This window comes from Miscanthus floridulus, chromosome 17, assembly GCF_019320115.1.
Source record: "Miscanthus floridulus cultivar M001 chromosome 17, ASM1932011v1, whole genome shotgun sequence".
Classification (NCBI taxonomy): domain Eukaryota; kingdom Viridiplantae; phylum Streptophyta; class Magnoliopsida; order Poales; family Poaceae; genus Miscanthus; species Miscanthus floridulus.
This window is the reverse complement of record NC_089596.1, coordinates 109,665,397-109,686,040: the sequence shown is the minus strand read 5'-3', so window position 1 is coordinate 109,686,040 and position 20,644 is coordinate 109,665,397. Positions and strand designations below refer to the sequence as shown.

General features: G+C 52.3%; 2 protein-coding genes across 2 annotated transcripts; both read right to left on the bottom strand.

Annotated features, from left to right (window-relative positions):
- Window positions 1–10,807: 10,807 nt before the first annotated feature.
- LOC136516176 (uncharacterized) lies at window positions 10,808–11,266 on the bottom strand. The gene has a single exon (XM_066509545.1). It carries the CDS (start codon window positions 11,264–11,266, stop codon window positions 10,808–10,810), a length of 459 nt encoding a protein of 152 aa, XP_066365642.1.
- Window positions 11,267–16,980: 5,714 nt separating this feature from the next.
- Window positions 16,981–19,249, bottom strand: LOC136518032 (pectinesterase-like). The gene is made up of 2 exons (XM_066511684.1): window positions 18,184–19,249; window positions 16,981–17,902 (listed from the first exon to the last, which is right to left on the bottom strand). Exons 1-2 carry the CDS (start codon window positions 19,187–19,189, stop codon window positions 17,202–17,204), a joined length of 1,707 nt encoding a protein of 568 aa, XP_066367781.1. The 5' UTR covers window positions 19,190–19,249; the 3' UTR covers window positions 16,981–17,201.
- Between the last annotated feature and the right edge of the window lie 1,395 nt (window positions 19,250–20,644).

The window sequence follows — 20,644 nt, the reverse complement described above, 5'->3', positions numbered from 1 at the left end:
TTGTTATCGCTAACATTCTTTGGCATGTTGTTTTCTGTACATTTGATATTACACATCCAAGATATTTAAATGATTTATTTTGTATTTGGGTTAGACAAGGAGAGAAAAACAATAGATTAAATATGTTGATGGGGCATAACGATTTATTGGGCTCCATATCTCAAGAAATGGTATTGTTTTTTACAAACGTTGATAAAAAAAACTCTTCTTCGGGTCTTGAATAAGAGATGCATCGGCCCCTAAGCGATTTTAGATAAAAAAGGTCGTGAAGTCCAAAGTTGTACTCATACTAAATAGACTAATAATAACATCCGATGTCATTTAAAAATTTCAAAAACATAAATTTTAAAATCTAGTAACTTAGAAGGAATATTTGAACCTCTAAAATATATTAAATAGAAAAGTTATCAACTACAAAGTTTTAGATTGTGTTGAGCTCTATAACTTCGTGTTCATACTACTTCATATGAAAAAAATTAGGGATTTGCTAAATCTCAGGTGCCTGATTTTTAGTTTTTCTTTCAGGCGACGGTAATTGCATCTATTTTATACTAAAATTGCAGTTTTAGTTCGTTGCAATTTGTATAGACACAATCTGTAATTTTTGGTTCCGAGAATAAAAACCCATTAGATAAAACCACAAACCTGACAAAATCTATATGTGTTGGCAAAAAGATAATTTAACAATTTACAATTATTTCTATAGTCAGACAAGGACAAAAATTTGATATGTTATGACACAAAGACAAATAACAAATCACAAAAGTAACAATTTAATGTAATAATTGGTAGTAAAAGAGTGTTGTCTGAAATTATCTTAAAATTCAGGTGCTTATAATAGAGGAGAAGTAAAAAAATTATGCTTCTTATCTTATATCTTATGTACATAAAATAGGAGAACCCCACTGGCTCAATTCTCTACAGTTTGGTGAAGCCACGTCATCATCCCCTTCACACTACCTAAAAGTCTAAAACTGACTTCCACTAACCCATCCTCATCATTGCCTCGTAGCCACCGAAGAAGGCAGCTGATCCGTTGGTCAAGGCAGCTGACGCGCCTCTTCCCCTGCTCTCTTTCCCACCATCCGCAACCTTTCATTAACACAAATGCAGCCACAGATGAGGTTAATAAGGAAGAAACTGCTTGATTGAACTGAGTCGTCACCACCTTGGTGTTTAAAAGGCTTACTGCGCTGCCATCGCCATCTAGCACGGCCGCCTCCTCGCATGGTCATCTATGGCGCCGGACACCCCTTTGGTAAGTGGCTGTGCGTTCCCTTTGTAACCTCTCTTGCCTCAGCTATGATCCGTGACGTCGCCTCCCTGGTTTATTGTATCCCTAACAAGGTTATTGTTTTCATTTTGTCACATTGTGTTCCAGCTCCAAAGGTGTTCGATGTTTTGCCCCAAGGGCCATTGCTGTAGAGTTCGTGCTCTATTATTGCTTCATAGCTCTCTTGCTGATTTGTGCACAAGCTCCCATCTCTTATATTTTTTTCTTATTTATTACATTGGATGAGCGAATGCATCTTCCATTTTGTAACTCTTTTGCTGTTATTATGTTTGACATAACCTTGCGCGCATTTCGGTTCGTGCCGCAAGAACATGGTTTGCCGGCCGTCGTCTGCGCCATCGAACATTCCCACCACAGCTCTGCTAATACGTGACTTGGAAGCGACGACACGATGAGAGATACCGCTCGGCATCAGCAGTCAATCCTGATCAACTACCATAGGCAGGATAAAAAATCCTTCAAAACAAGCATGGAAGCAAGTTGATTGTGTTTAGCGGCTTTGACAAATCCCTATTTACATAAGTACATCCGACAATCTAAAAGTAATACAATGATTTTTGATCTTGTAGTCCAGAAGCAAATCGTTCACGTCATGGATCTCTATGCTTGATTCATCCAGTGTGTCTAATACTTGAGGCGATAAGCGAATCCTGTGTGACTCAGTTTAGTGGACTCACATAAACGCTCAGGTGAAATTATTCAGCGCTTAGAGATATTTAGGAATGTTTGACAATAATTCTGACAAATAAATAGTGAACGGTTTATTCTATTAGATTAAGTAGGAAAAGCAACTTTTATAAATAAAATAAAATCCATTAATAAATAGAACGATATATATATGTATAGCCTTGGTCTAGTGATATGTTTATGTATAGACTCGTTTTAGTCACTATAATAAGTTGGTAACGTACCCACGACAGCGGCCCGTCTGGCCGCTTTCATAAATTTACGTGGTTGGTGAAGCACGTAGCAGACGAGAGATAGCGCAACAACTTCATTTATTTTTTCTGGCGCGCCGTATTGCGTACTCGTCTTGCTTTGCAATTATGCACCGTCTCGTCTTCCGTCGTGGCTCTGTACCCCGGCGTGTCTGTTTGCCTGCGCCATTGTTTTCTCTCCCTCGCAAGCGTCTTGTCTAAATTTTAATGGGAGCACACGGCTCTATCGTGCCCACGTCCCCGCTAAGCGCCACCGTCCATCTGTCTGCTTCGTCACATCATCTCTGCCTGCTTTGCTTGTTTCTGTCTGACTCCCCCGTCACTGTGTCGCTGCTCCCTCTCCCTCGCATCCTTTCTCTTAGAGCGTCTTAAGAAAGTTGGCCAGGCCGCTGCTGCCGTGTACTGCTTCGCTTGAAATTCCCCTAGGAGAGCACGTGGCCCTGCTCTGCCCACGCCATGTCCTTTCGCTTCCTTGTGCACGCGCAGGTGCGCCGCTGCCGGCCATGCCACGCTAGCCTGCACTGTCCCTGCATTCCCGCTTCCGTGCAGGCCGAGCTTTCACGCTGTTTCCTCCTTCCTTTTTTTTTTCTCTGCTGCCGATGGGATGATGCCTAGTTCCTGCTTGCCCTCCCCACTGGCCCTCATCCGCGTCGCCTTGGCCTGTGTTCTGCGTCCCTTGCTCGGCACTCCCGCAGCTACTGCGCCCAGTCTGAGCCGTCGTCGTGGTCCACTGCCGCCGTGGAGTCCCAGCTCCAGTCCGTCGTCGCTTGGTTTCGCGCGCGCGCGTGAGGCCACGGCCGCACTGAACCGTAGCTGTTTTTAGCGTGACTGACGCCCTCTGTTTCTTGCGGCGTCCTGAGATGGGGTACTTCTTTGGCGTTGGCGCCGAAGAAGAGCGTCGCCATTCAGGCGAGATGGCGGTTGTCGCCCGACGTTGTTCTTGTCTCAGGCAGAAGCGGAGCCGGCGTCATAGCCTCGTTAGCCGGTCTGACGCCGCCCGTGGTGGTGCTCGTGCCCTCAGTGGGTCAAGCGGATGCCAGGGCTGTAGGAGCACCCTTGGAGGTCGTCGAGCAATCGGCGATGGAGGTGATTCCACTGCCGACGTCGGAGAGGACGGAGCTGCCGCTCGCGCTTATGGCGCCGACTGTGGTGGGCGTGACACCGCCGGTCGAGGCCCGCCGACGCAAGCGGAGGTGGCCATGACTATGGCAAGCCAGGCGTAGCCAGACACAGCCATGGTGGTGCCCGAGGATGCGGCACGATCCGTGCCACCAGCGGCCTATGTGACGGCGCCCGACGTGGGCCGAACGGAGGGGGACATGGCCGAAGGGTCCCCAGGCGTCATGGCGGTGGTGGAGAGGACCAGCGGGGGGGGGGGGGGTCACCCTTGGCCCTGACATCGGGGGGCAGCCGCTTGCCCGCGTGGGGTGAGTCGCTGCTCTAGTGGATGGATCCACAAGACCCAACGTCGATACTCTTCTCGCTCGACGACGCTACCGAGAGCATAGAGGAGGAGAGTCTCAACGAGGGCATCTTGGTCATGCTGGAAGCTCTGAACCAGGCCCGAGGCGCCCTGTGCGACGTCGTCATTCCTACCAGTCGGGTATTCACTCGATCTCTCCTCTCGCTTTCTTCTTTCTTCATATATTTTTGTGTTTTGACATTAATCTTCTCTCAGTCCCTTATTGCTTGTAGCCGAGAGAAATCTGAGTTCCTCCATGAGCAGAAGGAGAAATGAGACCGCCTCAATGAAGAGGCCTAGCTACGTGGGGATGTAAGCGCCCAGCTTGCTGTCGCCCAACAGAGGGTGCCCGAGCTGACTCCCCTCGTTAGCGGGAGGCTGAGGCCCATCGAGATGCAGAGGATGCCAAGAAGGCGTTCCAAGATCTGTCGGTGAGGGCACGACAGGATGAGGAGGGGGCCGTCAGAGTCCGGAAGGAGTGGGACGAGCTGCTCTAGAGGGGTGCTGAGGCCCGCCAGTGGATCCTCGCCCTCCTAGTCGAGGTGAAGGATCGCGAGCTCAAGCTGGGAGCCGAGGAGAGGTACACGGCCCTACAACAGAGGGCGAACCTAGACACTGAGGCGGTTGCTAGGTTGCGTAGGGAGCGAGACGAGCTGCGCCAGACTGCGGAGAGGCTCCACTCGGAGCATGGCACAGCCCACGAAGAGCATGACCAGGCCATCCGAGAGCGCGATGAGGTGCAGCAGAGGATCGGCTCCCTGCAGGCCAATCTCAAAACCGCGGTAGCCCGAAGGCTGGAGGCCGAGAGCTTCTCTGCCAAGCTAGCCACAGAGCTCACCGAGGCACGGAGGGGCCTTCAGGTGGAGAGCAAGGAGCACGATCTCCTACGCGCTGCCCTCGGGGTGGTCCTCGACGACCTAGAGGTGGCACGGTCAGAGGGAACCAGCTCGCTTGCGGCCTATGCCGTAGATATCATGGCGCGGGTGCGCCAGCTCGAGAGGGAAGCTCTTTGCTCTGGGATGACCCAAGCCTTCACCATCGCCTGCTCCCACTACGCCGACAGTATTGACTTGGAGACAATGAGCCTTGGCTTCGCGCCTGGCTACGAAGCCTCTAAGCTAGATGAAATAGAGATGGCAGTGGCTCCTCTCACATGGGACCTAACGGATAGAGTCGAAGACATAGTTCTCCCTTGGAGGGGATAGTTAGTCATTAGGTTGGGTGAATTCGGATGAACGTCATGGTACTCTGTGGACAATTGCCGATCCTTATGCATTATAAGAACAAATTCATAACTTTGTTTTTTTGTTTTGTTTGATTGAATTTGTTTTCCTCCCTTTTTATATGCGAAAAGAGAAGGCTCACGTATTCCGACCCTTCCATTTGTTAAGACCATAGGGCCCGAGGTGTAAGGGGAGAACTTTGATCACGCTGGTGAGCAAAGACACCGTAGCTGCCGAAGCGTAGGTGTTTTGTAGTCCAACCAGACATGATCAATTATTCATTTCCACAAACCTTGCCACTAGGCTTAGCATAAAGAAGAGGTCTAACACAGCGACTGTTTTAGAAAAAGTATACTTATTCCTTTATCAACCCCCAAGTGAGATCCGACCCCTTGCCGTTGCTAGGGTCGGATGTTGCTGAAAATCAAGGGGAGGATGGCGAAACTTAGGAGAATGCATCTCTTGTATTCACACGTACCCTCTCCCTAGGATCTTAGCTATCATTTTGCGACCGTGCATTAGGTCTCCTTGCAAGTCCAACCTTCCTCGAGCCCCCACGCGTGGTAGGGATTTAGTCAAGGGTCGATTCACTGTCGGGTTGAGTTAACGTTACTTGCCACGGTGGCTCGAGTGACATGCTCGGTGAGCTCGCTAATGGGCGTGTTCGAATGGAATCCGGTTCCATCGCTTGTGATGGGGTCGGCAAAGCCATCATGTGGCATTCCATTGCTTCTTAACCCACCTTCCAACAGTTTTCCCTCAATGGGGATTCTATTGGCTCAACTAGAGGCTAGGATCGAACAAGAAGGTTGAGATGACCCTGTCCACTTCTAAGCAGGATGGGCTTAGGCCGCTAAGGCTCATCTTCTTTTGACCCTTGGTATTTCGATCTAGGATTGGGCGGCTCAAGCCCCGAGCCCTGTGGGGTTCAGTAAGCGTCATCCATGATTCATGTGTCACCCCATCCTTGGTTTCCGCAACCGGAGGGGCTAGGCTAATGACACTTGCCTCAATGGCTCGAGTGTCGTGCTCAGCGAGCTCGCTAACAGGTTTGTTCGAGTGGAATCCAGGTCCATCATCCACTAACGGGGTCGATAGAGCCCTCAAGTGGCATTCCACTACTTCTTAACCTGCCTCCCAGTAGAGGCCCGAGCCGTTCGATAGGCTCGGGTGGCCCATTGGCCTCTCCTCGATGGAGACTCTGTGGGCTTGGCTCGAGGTTAGAATCGAATCAGAAAGGTCGAGCTGTCCCTGTCCACTTTTGAGTGGGGTTGGGCAAGGCTGCTGGGTCTCATCTTGGGTTTTCTCCCCTAGCTCAGTTTGACATGAGGCAGCCTCGAGCCCTTCGTAGGCTGACCTTCGAACCTCGATCCGTTGCAGCTCATATCGAATGAGATGACTACCGCTTCGTGATGCAACGCGAAGCATTGTGATGCAGTGACCGCATACACGATGCTTGGATGTATGAGATAAGTGTATGAATGATTATATAAAGAAATAGCAGGGGTCGGTAATGTTACCTCGATGGCATGGGTGATAGGTTCTAGGAGTTCTTACCAGATATGTCCGTGCGGGGTCCAAGTCCGATGTTCGTGGCGGAACTAGTATAACCTGCATGGGCCTCCCATTCTTCCATATCTGCCATTCGACAGTGGCCCAAACCGTTTGATCGATTTGGGTGACCTGATAGCTTCTCCTTGATGGAGATTCCATAGGTAGGCCCCTCCAAATCCTTCCCGAGAAGGTGGAGGTTAAGGTTTGGAGTGTAGGAAAAAAGACTTCGATCATGCTGGTGGACGAAAACGCCGTAGCCGCTGGGGCATGGGGTCCTAGCGATTCGACCAAGCTTACTCAAAGTTTGCGCCCACACACCGTGCCTCTAGTTTTTTAAACATAAGGAGGGGCCAGGCAAAGAGAATGTCTAGCAAATAAACACCCTCGCCAGCCCTCGAGCAATTCCCGATCCTCTGTTGTCACTGGGGATAGAAGCTCGGTAATGAAATTAATACGTAATGTAAGCAAGTGAGGATGCTTATATTTTGGCAGCGGTCTTGGGCCGTCTGATCAACCTAGGCACCGGTTTTACCTCGATGGTAAGAGTGATCGGTTCGAAAAGCCACCCCTAGATATGAGCATGATCTTGCTTGTTCCTTTTTCGTTTATCGTTAGTGGTCAAGCAGTCCGATCGACTCGGTTACCTATTGAGACAAGATTTCCCTACGAAAACAGAGGATAAGAATATCCCATGCAAGAATTTAGTTAGGTAGATAAGCCAGGAGTCGAATTTGTGCAAAATGGACGAGCTCTTCATTATAGCAAACAACTTTTTAGCTCTTCTCCCTCTTTTTGTAAAAGAGGTTTAGTGCATTCCGACCCTTCCCACAGTTAAGGTCATAAAAGCTCAGAGTGCTGGTGAGCTAGCTTTGATTACCCTGGTGAGCAAAGGCACCGTAGCCGCTGGGGTGTAGGTTTTTCGTAGTCCACCCAATTTTACTCAGAGCTTGTTCCTGAAAACCTAGCTCCTAGGACTTAACATAAAGAGGGCATGCACAAAGAATTTTTTTTAGGATAAATGTACTTTTATCAACCCCCGAGTGAGGCCTGACCTCCTGGTGTTTGCTGGGATCGGATGTCATGAAGGATTGGGGAGTTTTGATAATGAAACTGATAAGTAAAAAGTGTGCATTTATCAGGGGTAGAAGCGACGTAGTTGCTCGGTGTTCTAGGCATTGGTGAAGACCTTGCCGTCGATGGTTTTCACCTTGTAGGCGCCTGGTCAGAGTACCTCCATGACGACATATGGTCCCTCCCATGGCGGAGAAAGCTTATGGCGGTGCTTGTTGCTCTAGGCGAGGCGGAGGACCAGTTCCCCAATATTGAAGGCTCGACCCTGCACTCATTGGCTATGGTACCGTCACAACACCTGCTGGTATTTGGCCGAGCGGAGGAGGGTTACATCATGAGCTTTGTCCAGCTGGTCCATGGCGTCCTCATGGGATGCCTTAGCTCCATGTTTGTCGTATGCCCTGATCCTTGGTGCTCTATAGTTGAGGTCAGTTGGGAGGATAGCCTCGGAACCGTAGACCATGAAGAAGGGTGTATAGCCGGTGGCTCGACTGGGGTCATCCTTAGGCTCCAGAGTACTGAAGGAAGTTCAGCAACCCTGCATGCATCGAATTTGTTCAACCAGTTGAAGATCCTAGGCTTGAGGCCCTGTAGGACCATGTTGTTTGTGCGCTTGACCTGCCCATTCGTTCAGGGATGCACGACGGCGGCCCAATTGACCCGGATGTGGTATTCATCATAGAATTGAAGGAACTTCTTTCTAGTGAATTGCATGCCGTTGTCAGTGATGATGGAGTTTGGGACTCCAAAGCGATGGACGATGTTGAGGAAGAACATCACGACCTACTTGGATTTTATCATGGAGGTAGGCCAAGCTTCTATCCACTTGGTAAACTTATCTATGGTGACAAGCAAGTGGGTGTAGCCCCCCAGCACCTTTTTTGAGTGGTCCAACCAGATCAAGTCCTAGACTAAGGCTAGGTGATGGGGATCGTCTGGAGCGCTTGGACCGGTAGGTGAGTCTGCTGAGCATAGTATTGGCACCCTTCGCAGGTGCATATGATTTTCTCGGCATTTGGCTACCGTGGTAGGCCAGTAGAAGCCCTGCCAAAACGCGTTTCTAACCATGGTTCTAGGCATGGCATGGTAACCGCAGACCCCATCGTGGATATCGCTTAGCAAACGCTTCCCCTGTTCAAAGGGGATGCAGCGCTATAGGATCCCGGTGTGGCTTCGCTTGTAGAGTTCGCCCTCCACAAGAACAAAGGACTTGGCGCGACGTGCGAGCCTTTGAGCCTCTGTCCTGTCTGTCGGTAGTGTGTCATAGATAGGGTAGTTGAGGTAGAGCGTCCTCTAGTCAACCAAAGGGTCAGGCTCTATTACTAGGTCCTCTTCGAGCTCCTTGACTTCGGGGCCAGATATACCCGATGGTTGGTTAGCCCCTAGGCTGGGATTGGACAAACCATCACCACCTTGCTCTAACCCCTCATAGCGAACCGAGGGCTTGTGCTGGTCACTGGTGAAGATGCCTATTGGCACCAGCTCTCGACTGGATGCTGCTTTAGCAAGTGCGTCGGTCGCCTCGTTGAGGCACCTCGGGATGTGATTGAGTTCGAGGCCGTTGAACTTGTCCTCCAACCGATAGACTTCTTGGCAGTACACAGCCATCTTAACATCATGGCAGTTTGACTCCTTCATGGCCTGGTCGAGGACCAGCTGGGAATCTCCTCGAACATCAAGGCATTGGACGCCCAGCTCGATGGCAATGCGTAGGCTGTTGATGAGTGCCTCATATTCGGCCATATTGTTGGAGGAGGGGAAATGGAGACGGACCATGTACCTCATGTGTACCCTAAGGGGCGACACGAAGACTAGACCTACACCAGCGCCCTTCTTCATCAGTGATCTATTGAAGTACATCATTTAGTACTCTTGATCGATGACTGCTGGTGGCATTTGGACCTCGGTCCATTTCGTGATGAAATCAGCCAACACTTGGGACTTGATGGCTGTCCGAGAGGCATACACAATGCCCTAACCCATCAGCTCGAGCACCCATTTCATAGTTCATCCTGTGGTGTCCTAGTTTTGGACGACCTTGCCGAGCAGAAGGACGATGACTGTCACTGGATGTGACTCGAAGTAGTGGCGTAGCTTCCTCCTGGTGACAAGGATAGTGTATAGAAGCTTCTGGATTTGGGGGTAATGGGTTTTCGAGTCAGATAGGACCTCACTGATGAAGCACATAGGGCACTACACTTTAAGGGCATGCCCCTCTTCTTCCCGCTCCACTACTAGGGCGGCGTTGACCACTTGTGTGGTGGCCACGATGTAGAGCAGAAGGGGTTCTCCCTCGGTAGGAGAAACTAGGATCGGGGCCTTTGTCAGGAGCTGCTTAACCATGCCAAGTGCGTCCTGGGCCTCGGATGTCCATTCGAAGTGATCAGAGTTCACCGAGGCATGAGATGAAGTGACTGAGTGCAGTGAGGCACCCTGTAACTCACTGCACCCCCTTTATATTCTGAATTAGACCCATCCTTGTGATAGCTGAGATCTTCTCTAGGTTGGCCTCGATGCCATGCCCAGAGATGATGAAACCAAGCAGCATGCCCCTTGGGACCCTGAAAATGCACTTCTTGGGATTGAGTTTGATGCCATTTGCTCAGAGTTTTGCAAAGGTCCGCTCAAGATTGGCTATGAGGTGGTCATCTCATTTGGATTTGACCATGATGTCATCAACGTAGGCCTCAACAGTCCACTCGATGAGGTCCCCGAAACACTTAAGCATATAACACTGGTATGTGGCCCCAGCGTTCTTCAGACCGAATGGCATCATGATGTAGCAGAACAATCCGAAGGGGGTGATGAAAGATGTCATGAGCTGGTCAGACTCTTTCATCATGATTTGATGGTACCCGGAGTATGCATCAATGAAGCAGAGGGTTTTGCACCCCGAGGTGGAGTCAACTATTTGGTCTATGCGCGGCAAAGGAAACAGATTCTTTGGGCATGCTTTGTTGAGACCTATGTAGCCAACACACATCCTCAATTTCCCACTCTTCTTTTGTACAAGAATGGGATTGGCTAACCACTCTGGGTGGTACACTCCCTTGATGAATCCAGCCGCCTGAAGCTTTGTGATTTCCTCACCGATGGTCCTGTGTTTCCCCTCGTCAAAGCAACGCAAGCACTGTTTCACTGGCTTGGAGCCTAGATAGATCTTCAAGGTGTGCTCGGCGAATTCCCTTAGGATGCCTGGCATGTCTGAGGGTTTCCACACAAAGATGTCTTTATTGGCGCGGAGGAAGTCGACAAACGAGCTTTCCTATTTAGAGGAAAGTGTGGCGCCAATGCACACCACCTTGCCATCAGGGCTATCAGGATCTATGAGGACCTCTATGGAGCCCTCCGCAAGCTCGAAAGGCCCGGTCGACATTTTGGGGTCAGGTGCTTCTTCGATGACCTCCTTCTTGAGGGCAATGAGCTCTCTGGAGGCGACGATTGTCGTGGCATGGTCGCAGCACTCAACCTTGCATTCATAGGCGCGCTGGAAGGAGGTGTCGACGGTGATGACCCTGCTGGGACCTGGTATCTTTAGTTTGAGGTAGGTATAGTTGGGGATGGCCATGAACTTCGTGTAGCATGGACGTCCTAGGATGGCGTGGTAGGTTCTAGGAAACTTGGCCACCTCAAAGGTGAGGATTTCTGTCCTATAATTGGACGGATCCCCGAAGGTAACGGGCAGATCGATCTGCCCAAGTGGCACCGCCTGCTTTCTAGGCATGACACCGTGTAAAGGTGCTCTGGTTGGGCAGATGCGTGTCCGGTCGATGCCTATTTCATCGATCGTCTTGGCATACATGTTGAGGCTGCTGCCTCCATCCATCAGTACTTTGGTAAGCCGCCTTGTGCCGAAGATTAGGTCAACCACAAGTGGGTATCTCCCCAGATGCGGGATGCTTTCCGGGTGGTCAGTCCGATCGAAGGTTATGGTGGACTCTGACCATCAAAGGAAGATAGGTGTGGCCAGTTCGGTCATATAGACCTCATGGTGTGTGATCTTCTGATGGCGTTTGGAGTCATAGGCCGTTGATCCTCCGAAAATCATGAGGCAGCCATTCGGTGTAGGAAAGCCACCGTTCTTCCCCTCAGTGTCGTCTGTGGTGGGGTCAGGGTCCTTCGCGTGCTCTCCTTTGATGGAGCCTCCAGACAAGAACCGCCTCATGAGGCTGCAGTCCTTGTATAGATGCTTGACTAGGAAGGCATGGTTTAGGCATGGCCCCTCAAGTAGTTTTTTGAAATGGTTCGGAGTGCCCTCCGCGGGCTTCCATCCACCCCTACGATCAGCGGCGGCTACGAGCGAGCTCTCGGGCCATTGCTTCTTGTTCTTCCTTTTGGAGAAATGATTAGAGGCACCTTCGCCGGCGTCCTCATCCCGCCTTGCCTTGCCTTCGAGATGATCGAAGATCGCTCCGACCGCTTCTTCTCTAGAGGCATGGCTGGTGGCGATGTCCAGGAGTTCCTTGGTGGTTTGTGGGCCCTTGTGCCCCAGCTTATGAACCAGAGACTTATAGGTGGTCCCGGCCAGGAAAACTCCTATAACGTCGGCGTCGGCGACGTTAGGAAGCTCGTTGCACTGTCAGGAGAAGCGTCGGATGTACCCACGGATGGTTTCACTGGCCTTCTATCGGCAGTTCTTGAGGTCCCATGGGTTCCCAGGGCGCTTGTATATGCCCTGAAAGTTCTCCACAAAGATCTCCTTTGGGTCCGCCCAACTCTGCATTCCGTTGGACCGTAGGTGTTCCAACCATGCTCATGCCGAATTGGCTAAGAACAGTGGAAGGTTGTGAATAATGAAGTCATCATTATTCGCACCACCAGCTTAGCAGGCAAGCCGATAGTCTTTGAGCCATAGTCTGGGGTTTATTTCCCTAGAGTACTTCAGGATATTGATTGGTGGCTGGTACCTTGGCGGGAAGGCAGCGTTGAGGATGTGTCAGCCGAAGGCCTGATGCCCCGGGAGGTTAGGGCTCGAGCTTCGGTCTTCGTCGCTATCATAGCATCCGCCACAGCAAGGGTGGTAGCCACGGCTGGCTCCCTCTATCGGGTCGTTGTAGGCACGTTTGTGGGCATTGAGGGTGTTGCGTGCGTCACGGTTGTGGCCGAGACGCTGACACACCAGGACCATGGTGCGCTACCTACTTCCTTGTGGCTCCTGGTGGACTGATGCATCCCTGCCAAGGTGCTTCGAGGGCGTGCGCTAGCTCACATTGAGCTCACGTCACTGAGACAACGAGCTTTCGGCTTACTGTGCCGCTGCATGCTCAAGCAGCGTGCGAATCTTGTGGTGGGCCCGATGACCCTCAAGCGTTGCGGCCTCTAGAATACCATGGAGTAGGGCTACCATAGCGGTGATGTTCTAGCTTGCCCAGGTGAAGCGAGGAAGGGCTTCATCGTCGGTGATCATCCTTCGGTTCACGTCGCGGGCCATGGCGCGTGCGCGCCTGCCGTCTCCACAGCGCTCAATTTCTCGATCAAGCTCTATGCATTCCTGCTTGAGCTAGAGCCATGCTTCCTCTATCTCTCAGTGTCAGGCTTTTAGCTGCTCCACCCACATGCGAGGTGGGGCCATTATCTCCCCCTTGGCCTCATCGCTGAGGTTGTTTTTAGGGGTAGCCTCCTCCTCGCAAATGCTTTCGACATGTCCCTCGGGGACACCCATCATGAAACATTCACATGAGGGATGATGGCTTCCCCTACTGTAGTCAGAGCTAGAGGGCGACTCTGGCTCCTATGCTAGGAGGTCATGGAAAGATTCCACGACATGTTCAATCACCCCCATGAATTCATCATTCATGGGAGGTGGGAACATGCGTTGTTCCACAAGGTGGCTAACAGTCTCCGCGGCATTGCAGAGACCGAATGGAAGCACTGTTGGGACACTCCATATGAGGTGCTTTGGAGGGAAGAGTTCCCCCCGGTGAGCCATGACACAATGTTGGCGTCAGAGAAGGCGAGGTGGCGCGGGTCCTCCCTGGATGGCTGGGGTCCTAAGGAGACACCGAGCTGGTGCCCAAGCCTCCCATAGTCGAGGCTGATGGAAGGGAGAGGTTGGATGGTGGCGTGAGCCAATGCCAACTCTCCTCCCACCATGACGATGAAGTCTAGGTCCCCAAAGCGTACGTGTGCGCCTAGGACCCAGCTGATATCATGGCTAGCCATCCGTGGCCTAATGTTAATGTCGGAATGCGCAAAGGTCTCCTACCTGGGGCACCAACTGTCAGTGTTTCGAGTAAACACCAATGAGTAAATTTGTATTATTGCGCGTTGGACTCGGATGGTGTGCTAAAAGACACAAGGTTTATACTGGTTCGGGCAGAATGTCCCTACGTCCAGTTTATGGCTATTGCTCGTGTTATTAGCACTGAAAAGTTCGCAGTAGGGGTTACAAATGGGCGAGAGAGGGACAGGTCCTAAGTCTCTGATGGGAAGGTCGAATGGATGCTGAGAGCTTGGTTGCTGCTCAGCTATGTGTGATGAGATGTGTGGTGTGTTGAATCGATCCATCCCCTTAGTGGGGTGCCCTGCCTTCCCTTTTATAGACCAAGGGGAAGCAGGGAATATAGATGGGAGAAAGAAGAAAAACCATAGGCCAAGAAGGTCCTTCGAAGGTGCCGGATCTTCCTTTTCCTTTGAGCGAGCCCTACTGACACGGCAGATGGTGCCAGGGATAGGTCCATGCTGGGCGTCTGTCCACTGATGATGCCATACTCTGACTTGATCAGCAAGTGGCCACGTCCCATCCCGCCCTGGCGGGCGGTGCAACGGACCAGGGTGTTGATCCGTGACCCTATGGGGAGCAGATGGCGCAGTGACCGCACATCCATCACTGTAGAGAATGCGAATCTCTTCCTGGACCATAGTGGTTGTCATATTCTTCCATCAAGATCCGCGTCCGAGGGCAAATGGCGGCACCCACAACACTATAAGACAAATCTCGGTGCCCACAACACTATTAGAGCTCTTACATGCCTGGAAGGGCTTTAAAGCGCCCGTCTTGTCATAGCATGACGGTGCTTTCCTACAGGCGTGTAGGGTACGGTCCTTGGTAATGCGGTTGACTTGAGTGCCCTGCCTTATCTACGCGCGTAGTTATGAAAGAGCAGCGCGTAGATGTCGGGCGAGGCGGAGCCAACCCCTGGACATCGGGCTAGGCGGAGTCTGCTCCGGGATGTCGGGTGAGGCAGAGTTAGCCCTCGGTCGTCGGGCGAGGCAGAGGCTGCCCTCGGACATCGAGCGGGGCGGAGTCTGCCCTCAGACATCGGGCGAGGCGGAGTCTGCCCTCGGACATCGGGCGAGGCGGAGCCAGCCCCCGGGGGTTGGGCGAGGTGGAGTCTACCCTCAGACGTCAGGCGAGGCGGAGTTTGCCCTCGGACATCGGGCGAGGCGGAGCCAGTCCCCGGGGGTCGGGTGAGGAGTCTACCCTTAGATGTTGGACGAGGCGGAGCCACCCCTCGGGAGTCAACTTGGGGCAAGGCCCATGGTCCCGGTGGACGGACGAGGAGTGACCCGGCAAGCGGTATAGTCGCGCTCTTGATCGCGTGGATGGATCAACGTTCGACAGTCATTAGCTCCTCCTCTTTGGGTACCCTAATATTGGTCCCCGACAGAACTACAACCTAGGTATAGACTATATTAACATCACTACTACACAAATTTAACTGGAGGCGGGCGTTTTTGGTTTTCCGCGGTGGGCAAAGCCGTCCGCCGCGGCCTAGAGGCCATGGTAAATCGTGGCTTAACCGCGGCGGGCGGCCTTGCCCGCCGCAGTTAACCGATTTACCACGGCGGGCGGTGTAATGTGCCCGCTGCGGTAAATATACTTTTACCACGGCGGGCATGTTAGGATGCCCACTGCGGTTAATCATTTAAAAAAAACAAAAAAATAGGAGCCCACCGGCGAGCCTGTTCTCGAGCCCACTGGCGAGCCCACCGGCGATGGATCCGGGCTTCCCACGGCTGCAGATCCGTGGCCGTGGTGGATCCCGGTGTCGTGGCCGTGGTGGAGATCCCACTGTGGTGGAGGGAGGCCACCGTGCCGAACCATCCTCGCCCGCCGGATCTGGCCACCGCGCGTCGCCACCGACCGGATCCGCATCGGGACGCTGTCACCTGTCGGATCCGGTCACCGCGCGCCGCCACCGGCCAGATCCACCTCAGGACGGGCTCGTCGTTGCCGTCCCACGATCCGTGGAGAAGGAAGTCGCCGCCGCCGGATCTAGAGAGAGGAAGAGGGAGGAGTGAGGGAGATGGAGAGAGGAAGAGGGAGATGGAGAGGAAGAGGGAGATGAACTCACCTACCTCGAATCTATCCCGTGGAAGAAGAAAGAAAGGAACGAAACGGCGCCGCCGCCGCTCGACACTGCAAAACAAAGCACGATTAGCCGCCCGCCAGCGGATGCAATGCAATCACATAGAACGTATGTGTAGCCGCCTGCCCTGAACTTCCCTGGGCTCGCGCACGATCCCGGCATTTGGCTTTCCCAGTCTCGCTCATCCCGGTGCCATCTAGTTGCCTAGTTGCCGGGGCTGCAACGCCAGCGAGCCCTCTCGCGGCGGCGGCAGCGCGTATAGATTGTGTGCGTGGGCTTCAGCCCTCTCGCGACGCAGAGAGTGGGGAGGCGGAGAGAGAGAGGGAGTCGGGGAGGGGAGGGAGTCGCGGCGCAGAGAGTGAGATGAGAGAGGGAGGCGCGGCTGCTGGGAGTGCGAGTGAAACCCTAGTCTGTGTATATATATGACGACGGAAATAGTGGGCCTCGCTTTGGGCCTATTGGGCCTCCGATTTTCCGTGGTAGGCCTTAAACGATGCCCGCCACGGTAAATAACGATTTACCGTGGCGGGCGAGTAAGATGGCCCGCCGCGGTAAACCCTTTTCCCGCAGCGGGCGCCTCGGTGGCCGGCCTCGCTGGCCGGCCACCGGTTAACCGTGGCGGGCAAAAGAGGTGCCCGCCACGGAGCCCATTTTGGCCACGCTGCGCAAATTTATTCCTGTAGTAGTGCATCCGAGGTCATTTGAAAAATTCCAAAACATAAATTTTAAAATCTAGTAACTGAAAAGGAATATTTGATCCTTTAAAATATATTAAATAGAAAAGTTATCAACTACAAAGTTATATATTTTGTCGAGCTCTATAACTTTGATATAAATTTAGTATTCATACTACTTCGTATGAAAAAGTTATGCTTCTTATACAAGAGAAAGAGAGAGACCAAATGACAGGTGGGCCCTAATGCTAGGTTGGCAAACCATCCAAGAAACCACCTTGAAATGGTCAGAGGATATTTTGTTTGGTTTTAAAAATCTGGTTCTGTACATTCTCCGGTATTGAAATTCGAGATGGTCTATCAAATTCAGCAACTAATTCAGTTGGTGAATCGGACTTTACTATAAGCAATATGCAAGTTTGATTTGCCGGTAGCCCAAATTGACGCACGAATTAATACATATATTTGGCTCTTTCAAAATACTTAATTATGCGCATGAGTGGTACTACATCGAGGTCGTCGTACATGTCTTCATTCCCTGATTTCTCCCTACTACATTTCTCGTTCCCCTTATGATGATTTACTGAACTAAAAATATTATTGCAGAAACACACATACGTATATAGGAGTAGCTATTAATAATGTGACGCTTTGGTTAGCACGCGCGCTTGGTTCAAGAAATTAAGCCGCTGGTGAATGGCACGCCAGTCTGCGGCAGCCAGTTTTCGCCTAGCACCATGCTTGTGACAGTGAAGTTGCCGGCGTCGGTGCCGTCGCCGAGCACGTGGAAGCCCGGCCACGCCACCCGGCGGCTGGTGTCGGCGCCCGGCCCGGTGTTGTTGTACTCGGCGTAGTAGAGCGTGTCGAGCGCGAAGTCCCCGGACCAGGGCATCCAGCCGGCGGGGTCGACGAGCGCGCCGACGTACGACTCCATGACCATCGTGCGCGAGAAGTTCTTCCACGGCCGGCCGAGGTAGCTGAGCGTGGCGAAGGCGGAGTTGGCGGCGAGCTCGGGCGCCGCGACGAGGGAGGAGGCCTGGATGGAGGTGCCCGTGTTCTGGTTGGGGTCGCTGCGGCCCTGCGCCGTGACCGTGTTGCACTGCCCCTGCAGCGGCAGCCGGGAGTAGAGGGTGCAGCCCTGGAACACGACGGCGGCGTTGCCGAACACGTAGTCCACGGTGCCGTAGACGTCGCAGCCGCGGTAGAACTGCCGGAGGGAGTGCGTGTACAGCGTGTCCTGGTACGCCTCGAAGCTGCAGCCGTAGTACGCCGACAGGTCGGCGCCCGAGCGGAACGCCACCGCCTGGTGCTTCGCCGGCCCCGCCGTGTTCCGGAACGTCATGTTCATCGCCACGAATCCTTGCCCCACCACGGCTGCAGGAAGAAGGAGAATTCCATCATGTGTCTGATCGTGCGCACGATTAATGTTGTGACGAGACCACAATCCTCTTGTTGAATCCTTGTGGAATGGGACCAAATAAAAGCGACGCGTTTTTTAGGTTTCAGCCCCCCTATCTCATCCATATTTATGCGCCTAATGTCACACTTGGCTGGCAGTCCAGTTTATACTGAAAGTGCAAGCTCACTGTGGCAAGTTTCAATTATATTTTAATCAATTTTCAAATCGTAACAACGCAACAGGATGCATGGCATACCGAAGGTGGCCGATTGGAAGGTGGTCCAGCCGTCGACGACGCTCCGGTTGCCGGTGACCACGGTCTGGCCGATGCCGTCGCCGACCATCATGATGTACTTGTTGTGCTTGGGCACCACCACGTTCTCCTCGTAGACGCCGGCAAGCACGTACACCACGTAGTACCCGGTGCTGCCGTTGAGGTTCTTTGGCGCGGCAGCCACGGCGTCCCCGATCGTGGTGAAGTTCCCGGCGCCGCTCTGGTCCACCGTGACCACGGTGTTCACCGCCACCGTACTCTCTGGCCCCTCGATCGCCATCCGCCGCACCATCTCGTCGTCGGTCACGTCGAACAGGCCCCTCCTCGCCGCGGGGGGCTTCTTGCTCTTGCCACCGTGACCGTGGTGCGGCGGGTCATTGTTGTTGCCGCCCTTGTGCGAGTGCGCCGGCTTCGCCGTCGGCACCCACGCCCTGGTGAAGAGCGACAGCGAGAGGCTGTACAGCTTGGTGCCGTTGGCGATGGGCGCGTCGAGGCCGCCGCGGTCGGACCACGACCCCGACGCGGCCTGCAGGCCGTCGAAGCACGTCTGCTGGTTGGTCAGGATCGCCGACAGCAGCGTGTGCACGTCGTCGGCCTGCGGGTCCAGGAGGGTGTCCGTCGTCTTGATCGTAGCGCCGGCGGCCGTCAGGAAGTCCACGTTCAGCTCGGCCATGAGCTGGCAGTCCCGCAGCGCCCCGATGGCGCTCGAGGAGAGGTGTCGGTGGCGCGCGAGGTAGCGGTCCACGAGGGCGGCGAACTTCCGCGCGCCCGCCAGGGACTCAGCGACCGAGAAGCGGCCGTACGTGTAGAGGTCCCCCTTGCCGCCCGGCGGGAGCACGGACCGGCAGAAGGTCGGGTCCGTGGTGGCGTTGCACGCGGCCGACGGTGACACCGGCGTGGACGGCGTCGAGTCAGAGAGCGCAAGGCCTGAGGAGGAGAGCAGCAGGAGGGCGGAGAGAGCGGCGGCGGCGGCGGAGTGGAGCGCCATGGTACCAATGCACGTCTAGCTAAGCTTCGTGCTGATGCTTTGCACTGCCCCTGAGCTTTGTTTGAGGTGGTGGGGGGAACGAGAAGAGGTGAGGTTGCGAATTTATAGGTGAAAAGCAGAGGGATTCATGGTAATTTTGTGGAGAAGAGGGGTCAAGAAACTGACAAAATGATAGTGTAGAGACTAGAAGTGACTGAGTGAGTGAGGGGAGTGGCGACTGAGGATTTTATTTTGCCTTTTTGCGTCTGGAAAAAGCGCGTTGAAGACGAAATAATGGCCCTGGGATCCATGGGTTAGAGCTAGTTTGGATTAGTTGGAGCTCAACTAGCCCTAAAGTAGCCAAATAGGAGGGCTAGAGTGGGTTATTTGCAACTAGCCCACCCTAAAAAACTATCCCCCTAAAGAGGTGATTATTTAGGCTAGTTGGGGCTATTTGAGGTGGGGTCCACTGTTTTCTCTCTACTTTCACCTGCACCAATGATTTGGAAAGCACATTTATTATCATTTTAACCCTTGTATCCAAACATCTCTTAGGCTAGAGTTAGTTCAGGGCTAATCCTAACTAGAAACTAACTCTAACCTCTAGCTGTGCTAGAGTATCTAAACAGGGCCAATGGATATGTGCGTGGAGTGGGGTTCAAGCACTCACTCGATCGAGCTGGAGAGTATGCATGCATGGACGCACTTGTTTGGAAGTTGATGGCATTCATCATTTTGGGGTTGGGTTGGTTTGGTCGGATTCAAATGGGGATCTCTCTGTTGTTCTCTTGTACTTTCGTCAAAGTAAAGCGGCTGAGGTTGACCTCCTTTTCTAAGTCTCCCGTAAAATTTGGTGTAGGCCCTCTTGCTTCATCTTAGGGTTTGTGTGTCATACACTGCACAATTAACTAGGAAACATAGCTGCCACATTAGTGAGTTTCAATCAAAACATTAATTATTCAACATAATTATGTTTAACTTTAAGATAAAGGCTAAATTTTATCTTGCCGTGCTATACATATTAGTCCCTCTATTCCTGAGTAAATAGATCACACTTTGGTATTTCTAGCTTGTCTACTTAATAAAGTCTATAGTTCTTACTCTACTTTACTTTACTTTACTTTACTTACAGGATATGATCTCCACTCGCACTGAGTGCTCTAGTTGTCAATTCTGACTAGAATAGCAATCATCATATTATTGACGCGATGTCTAGGCTAGTGTTTACCTGAGCTTGCGCCTAGTCCCATGATAGTTGTGATAGCCCCAGGGTGACCACCCTGTCAGAGTCTTTGTAATCCACCATGTTTTGGATTGATGTTTTTTAGAGCTTTTTGGTAACCTTTCCCTGACTATGCTTTCTCAACCCCCTCGAGGGTTGAAAAAGTAACTGGAACCTTGATTATCTAGTTCATCTAGAAAAAACTTAGGAAATCCCTCTTTACCACAAAAACATTTTATCTTATGTCGGTGCAG

Excerpts from the sequence above, each read along its gene's own strand:
- LOC136516176 (XM_066509545.1), bottom strand. The coding sequence starts at position 11,266 with ATGCCTAGAAAGCAGGCGGTGCCACTTGGGCAGATCGATCTGCCCGTT.
- LOC136518032 (XM_066511684.1), bottom strand. The coding sequence starts at position 19,189 with ATGGCGCTCCACTCCGCCGCCGCCGCCGCTCTCTCCGCCCTCCTGCTG. Across the intron at positions 17,903-18,183 it reads CTTCCAATCGGCCACCTTCG|CCGTGGTGGGGCAAGGATTC; the intron begins GTATGCCATGCA and ends TTCTTCCTGCAG.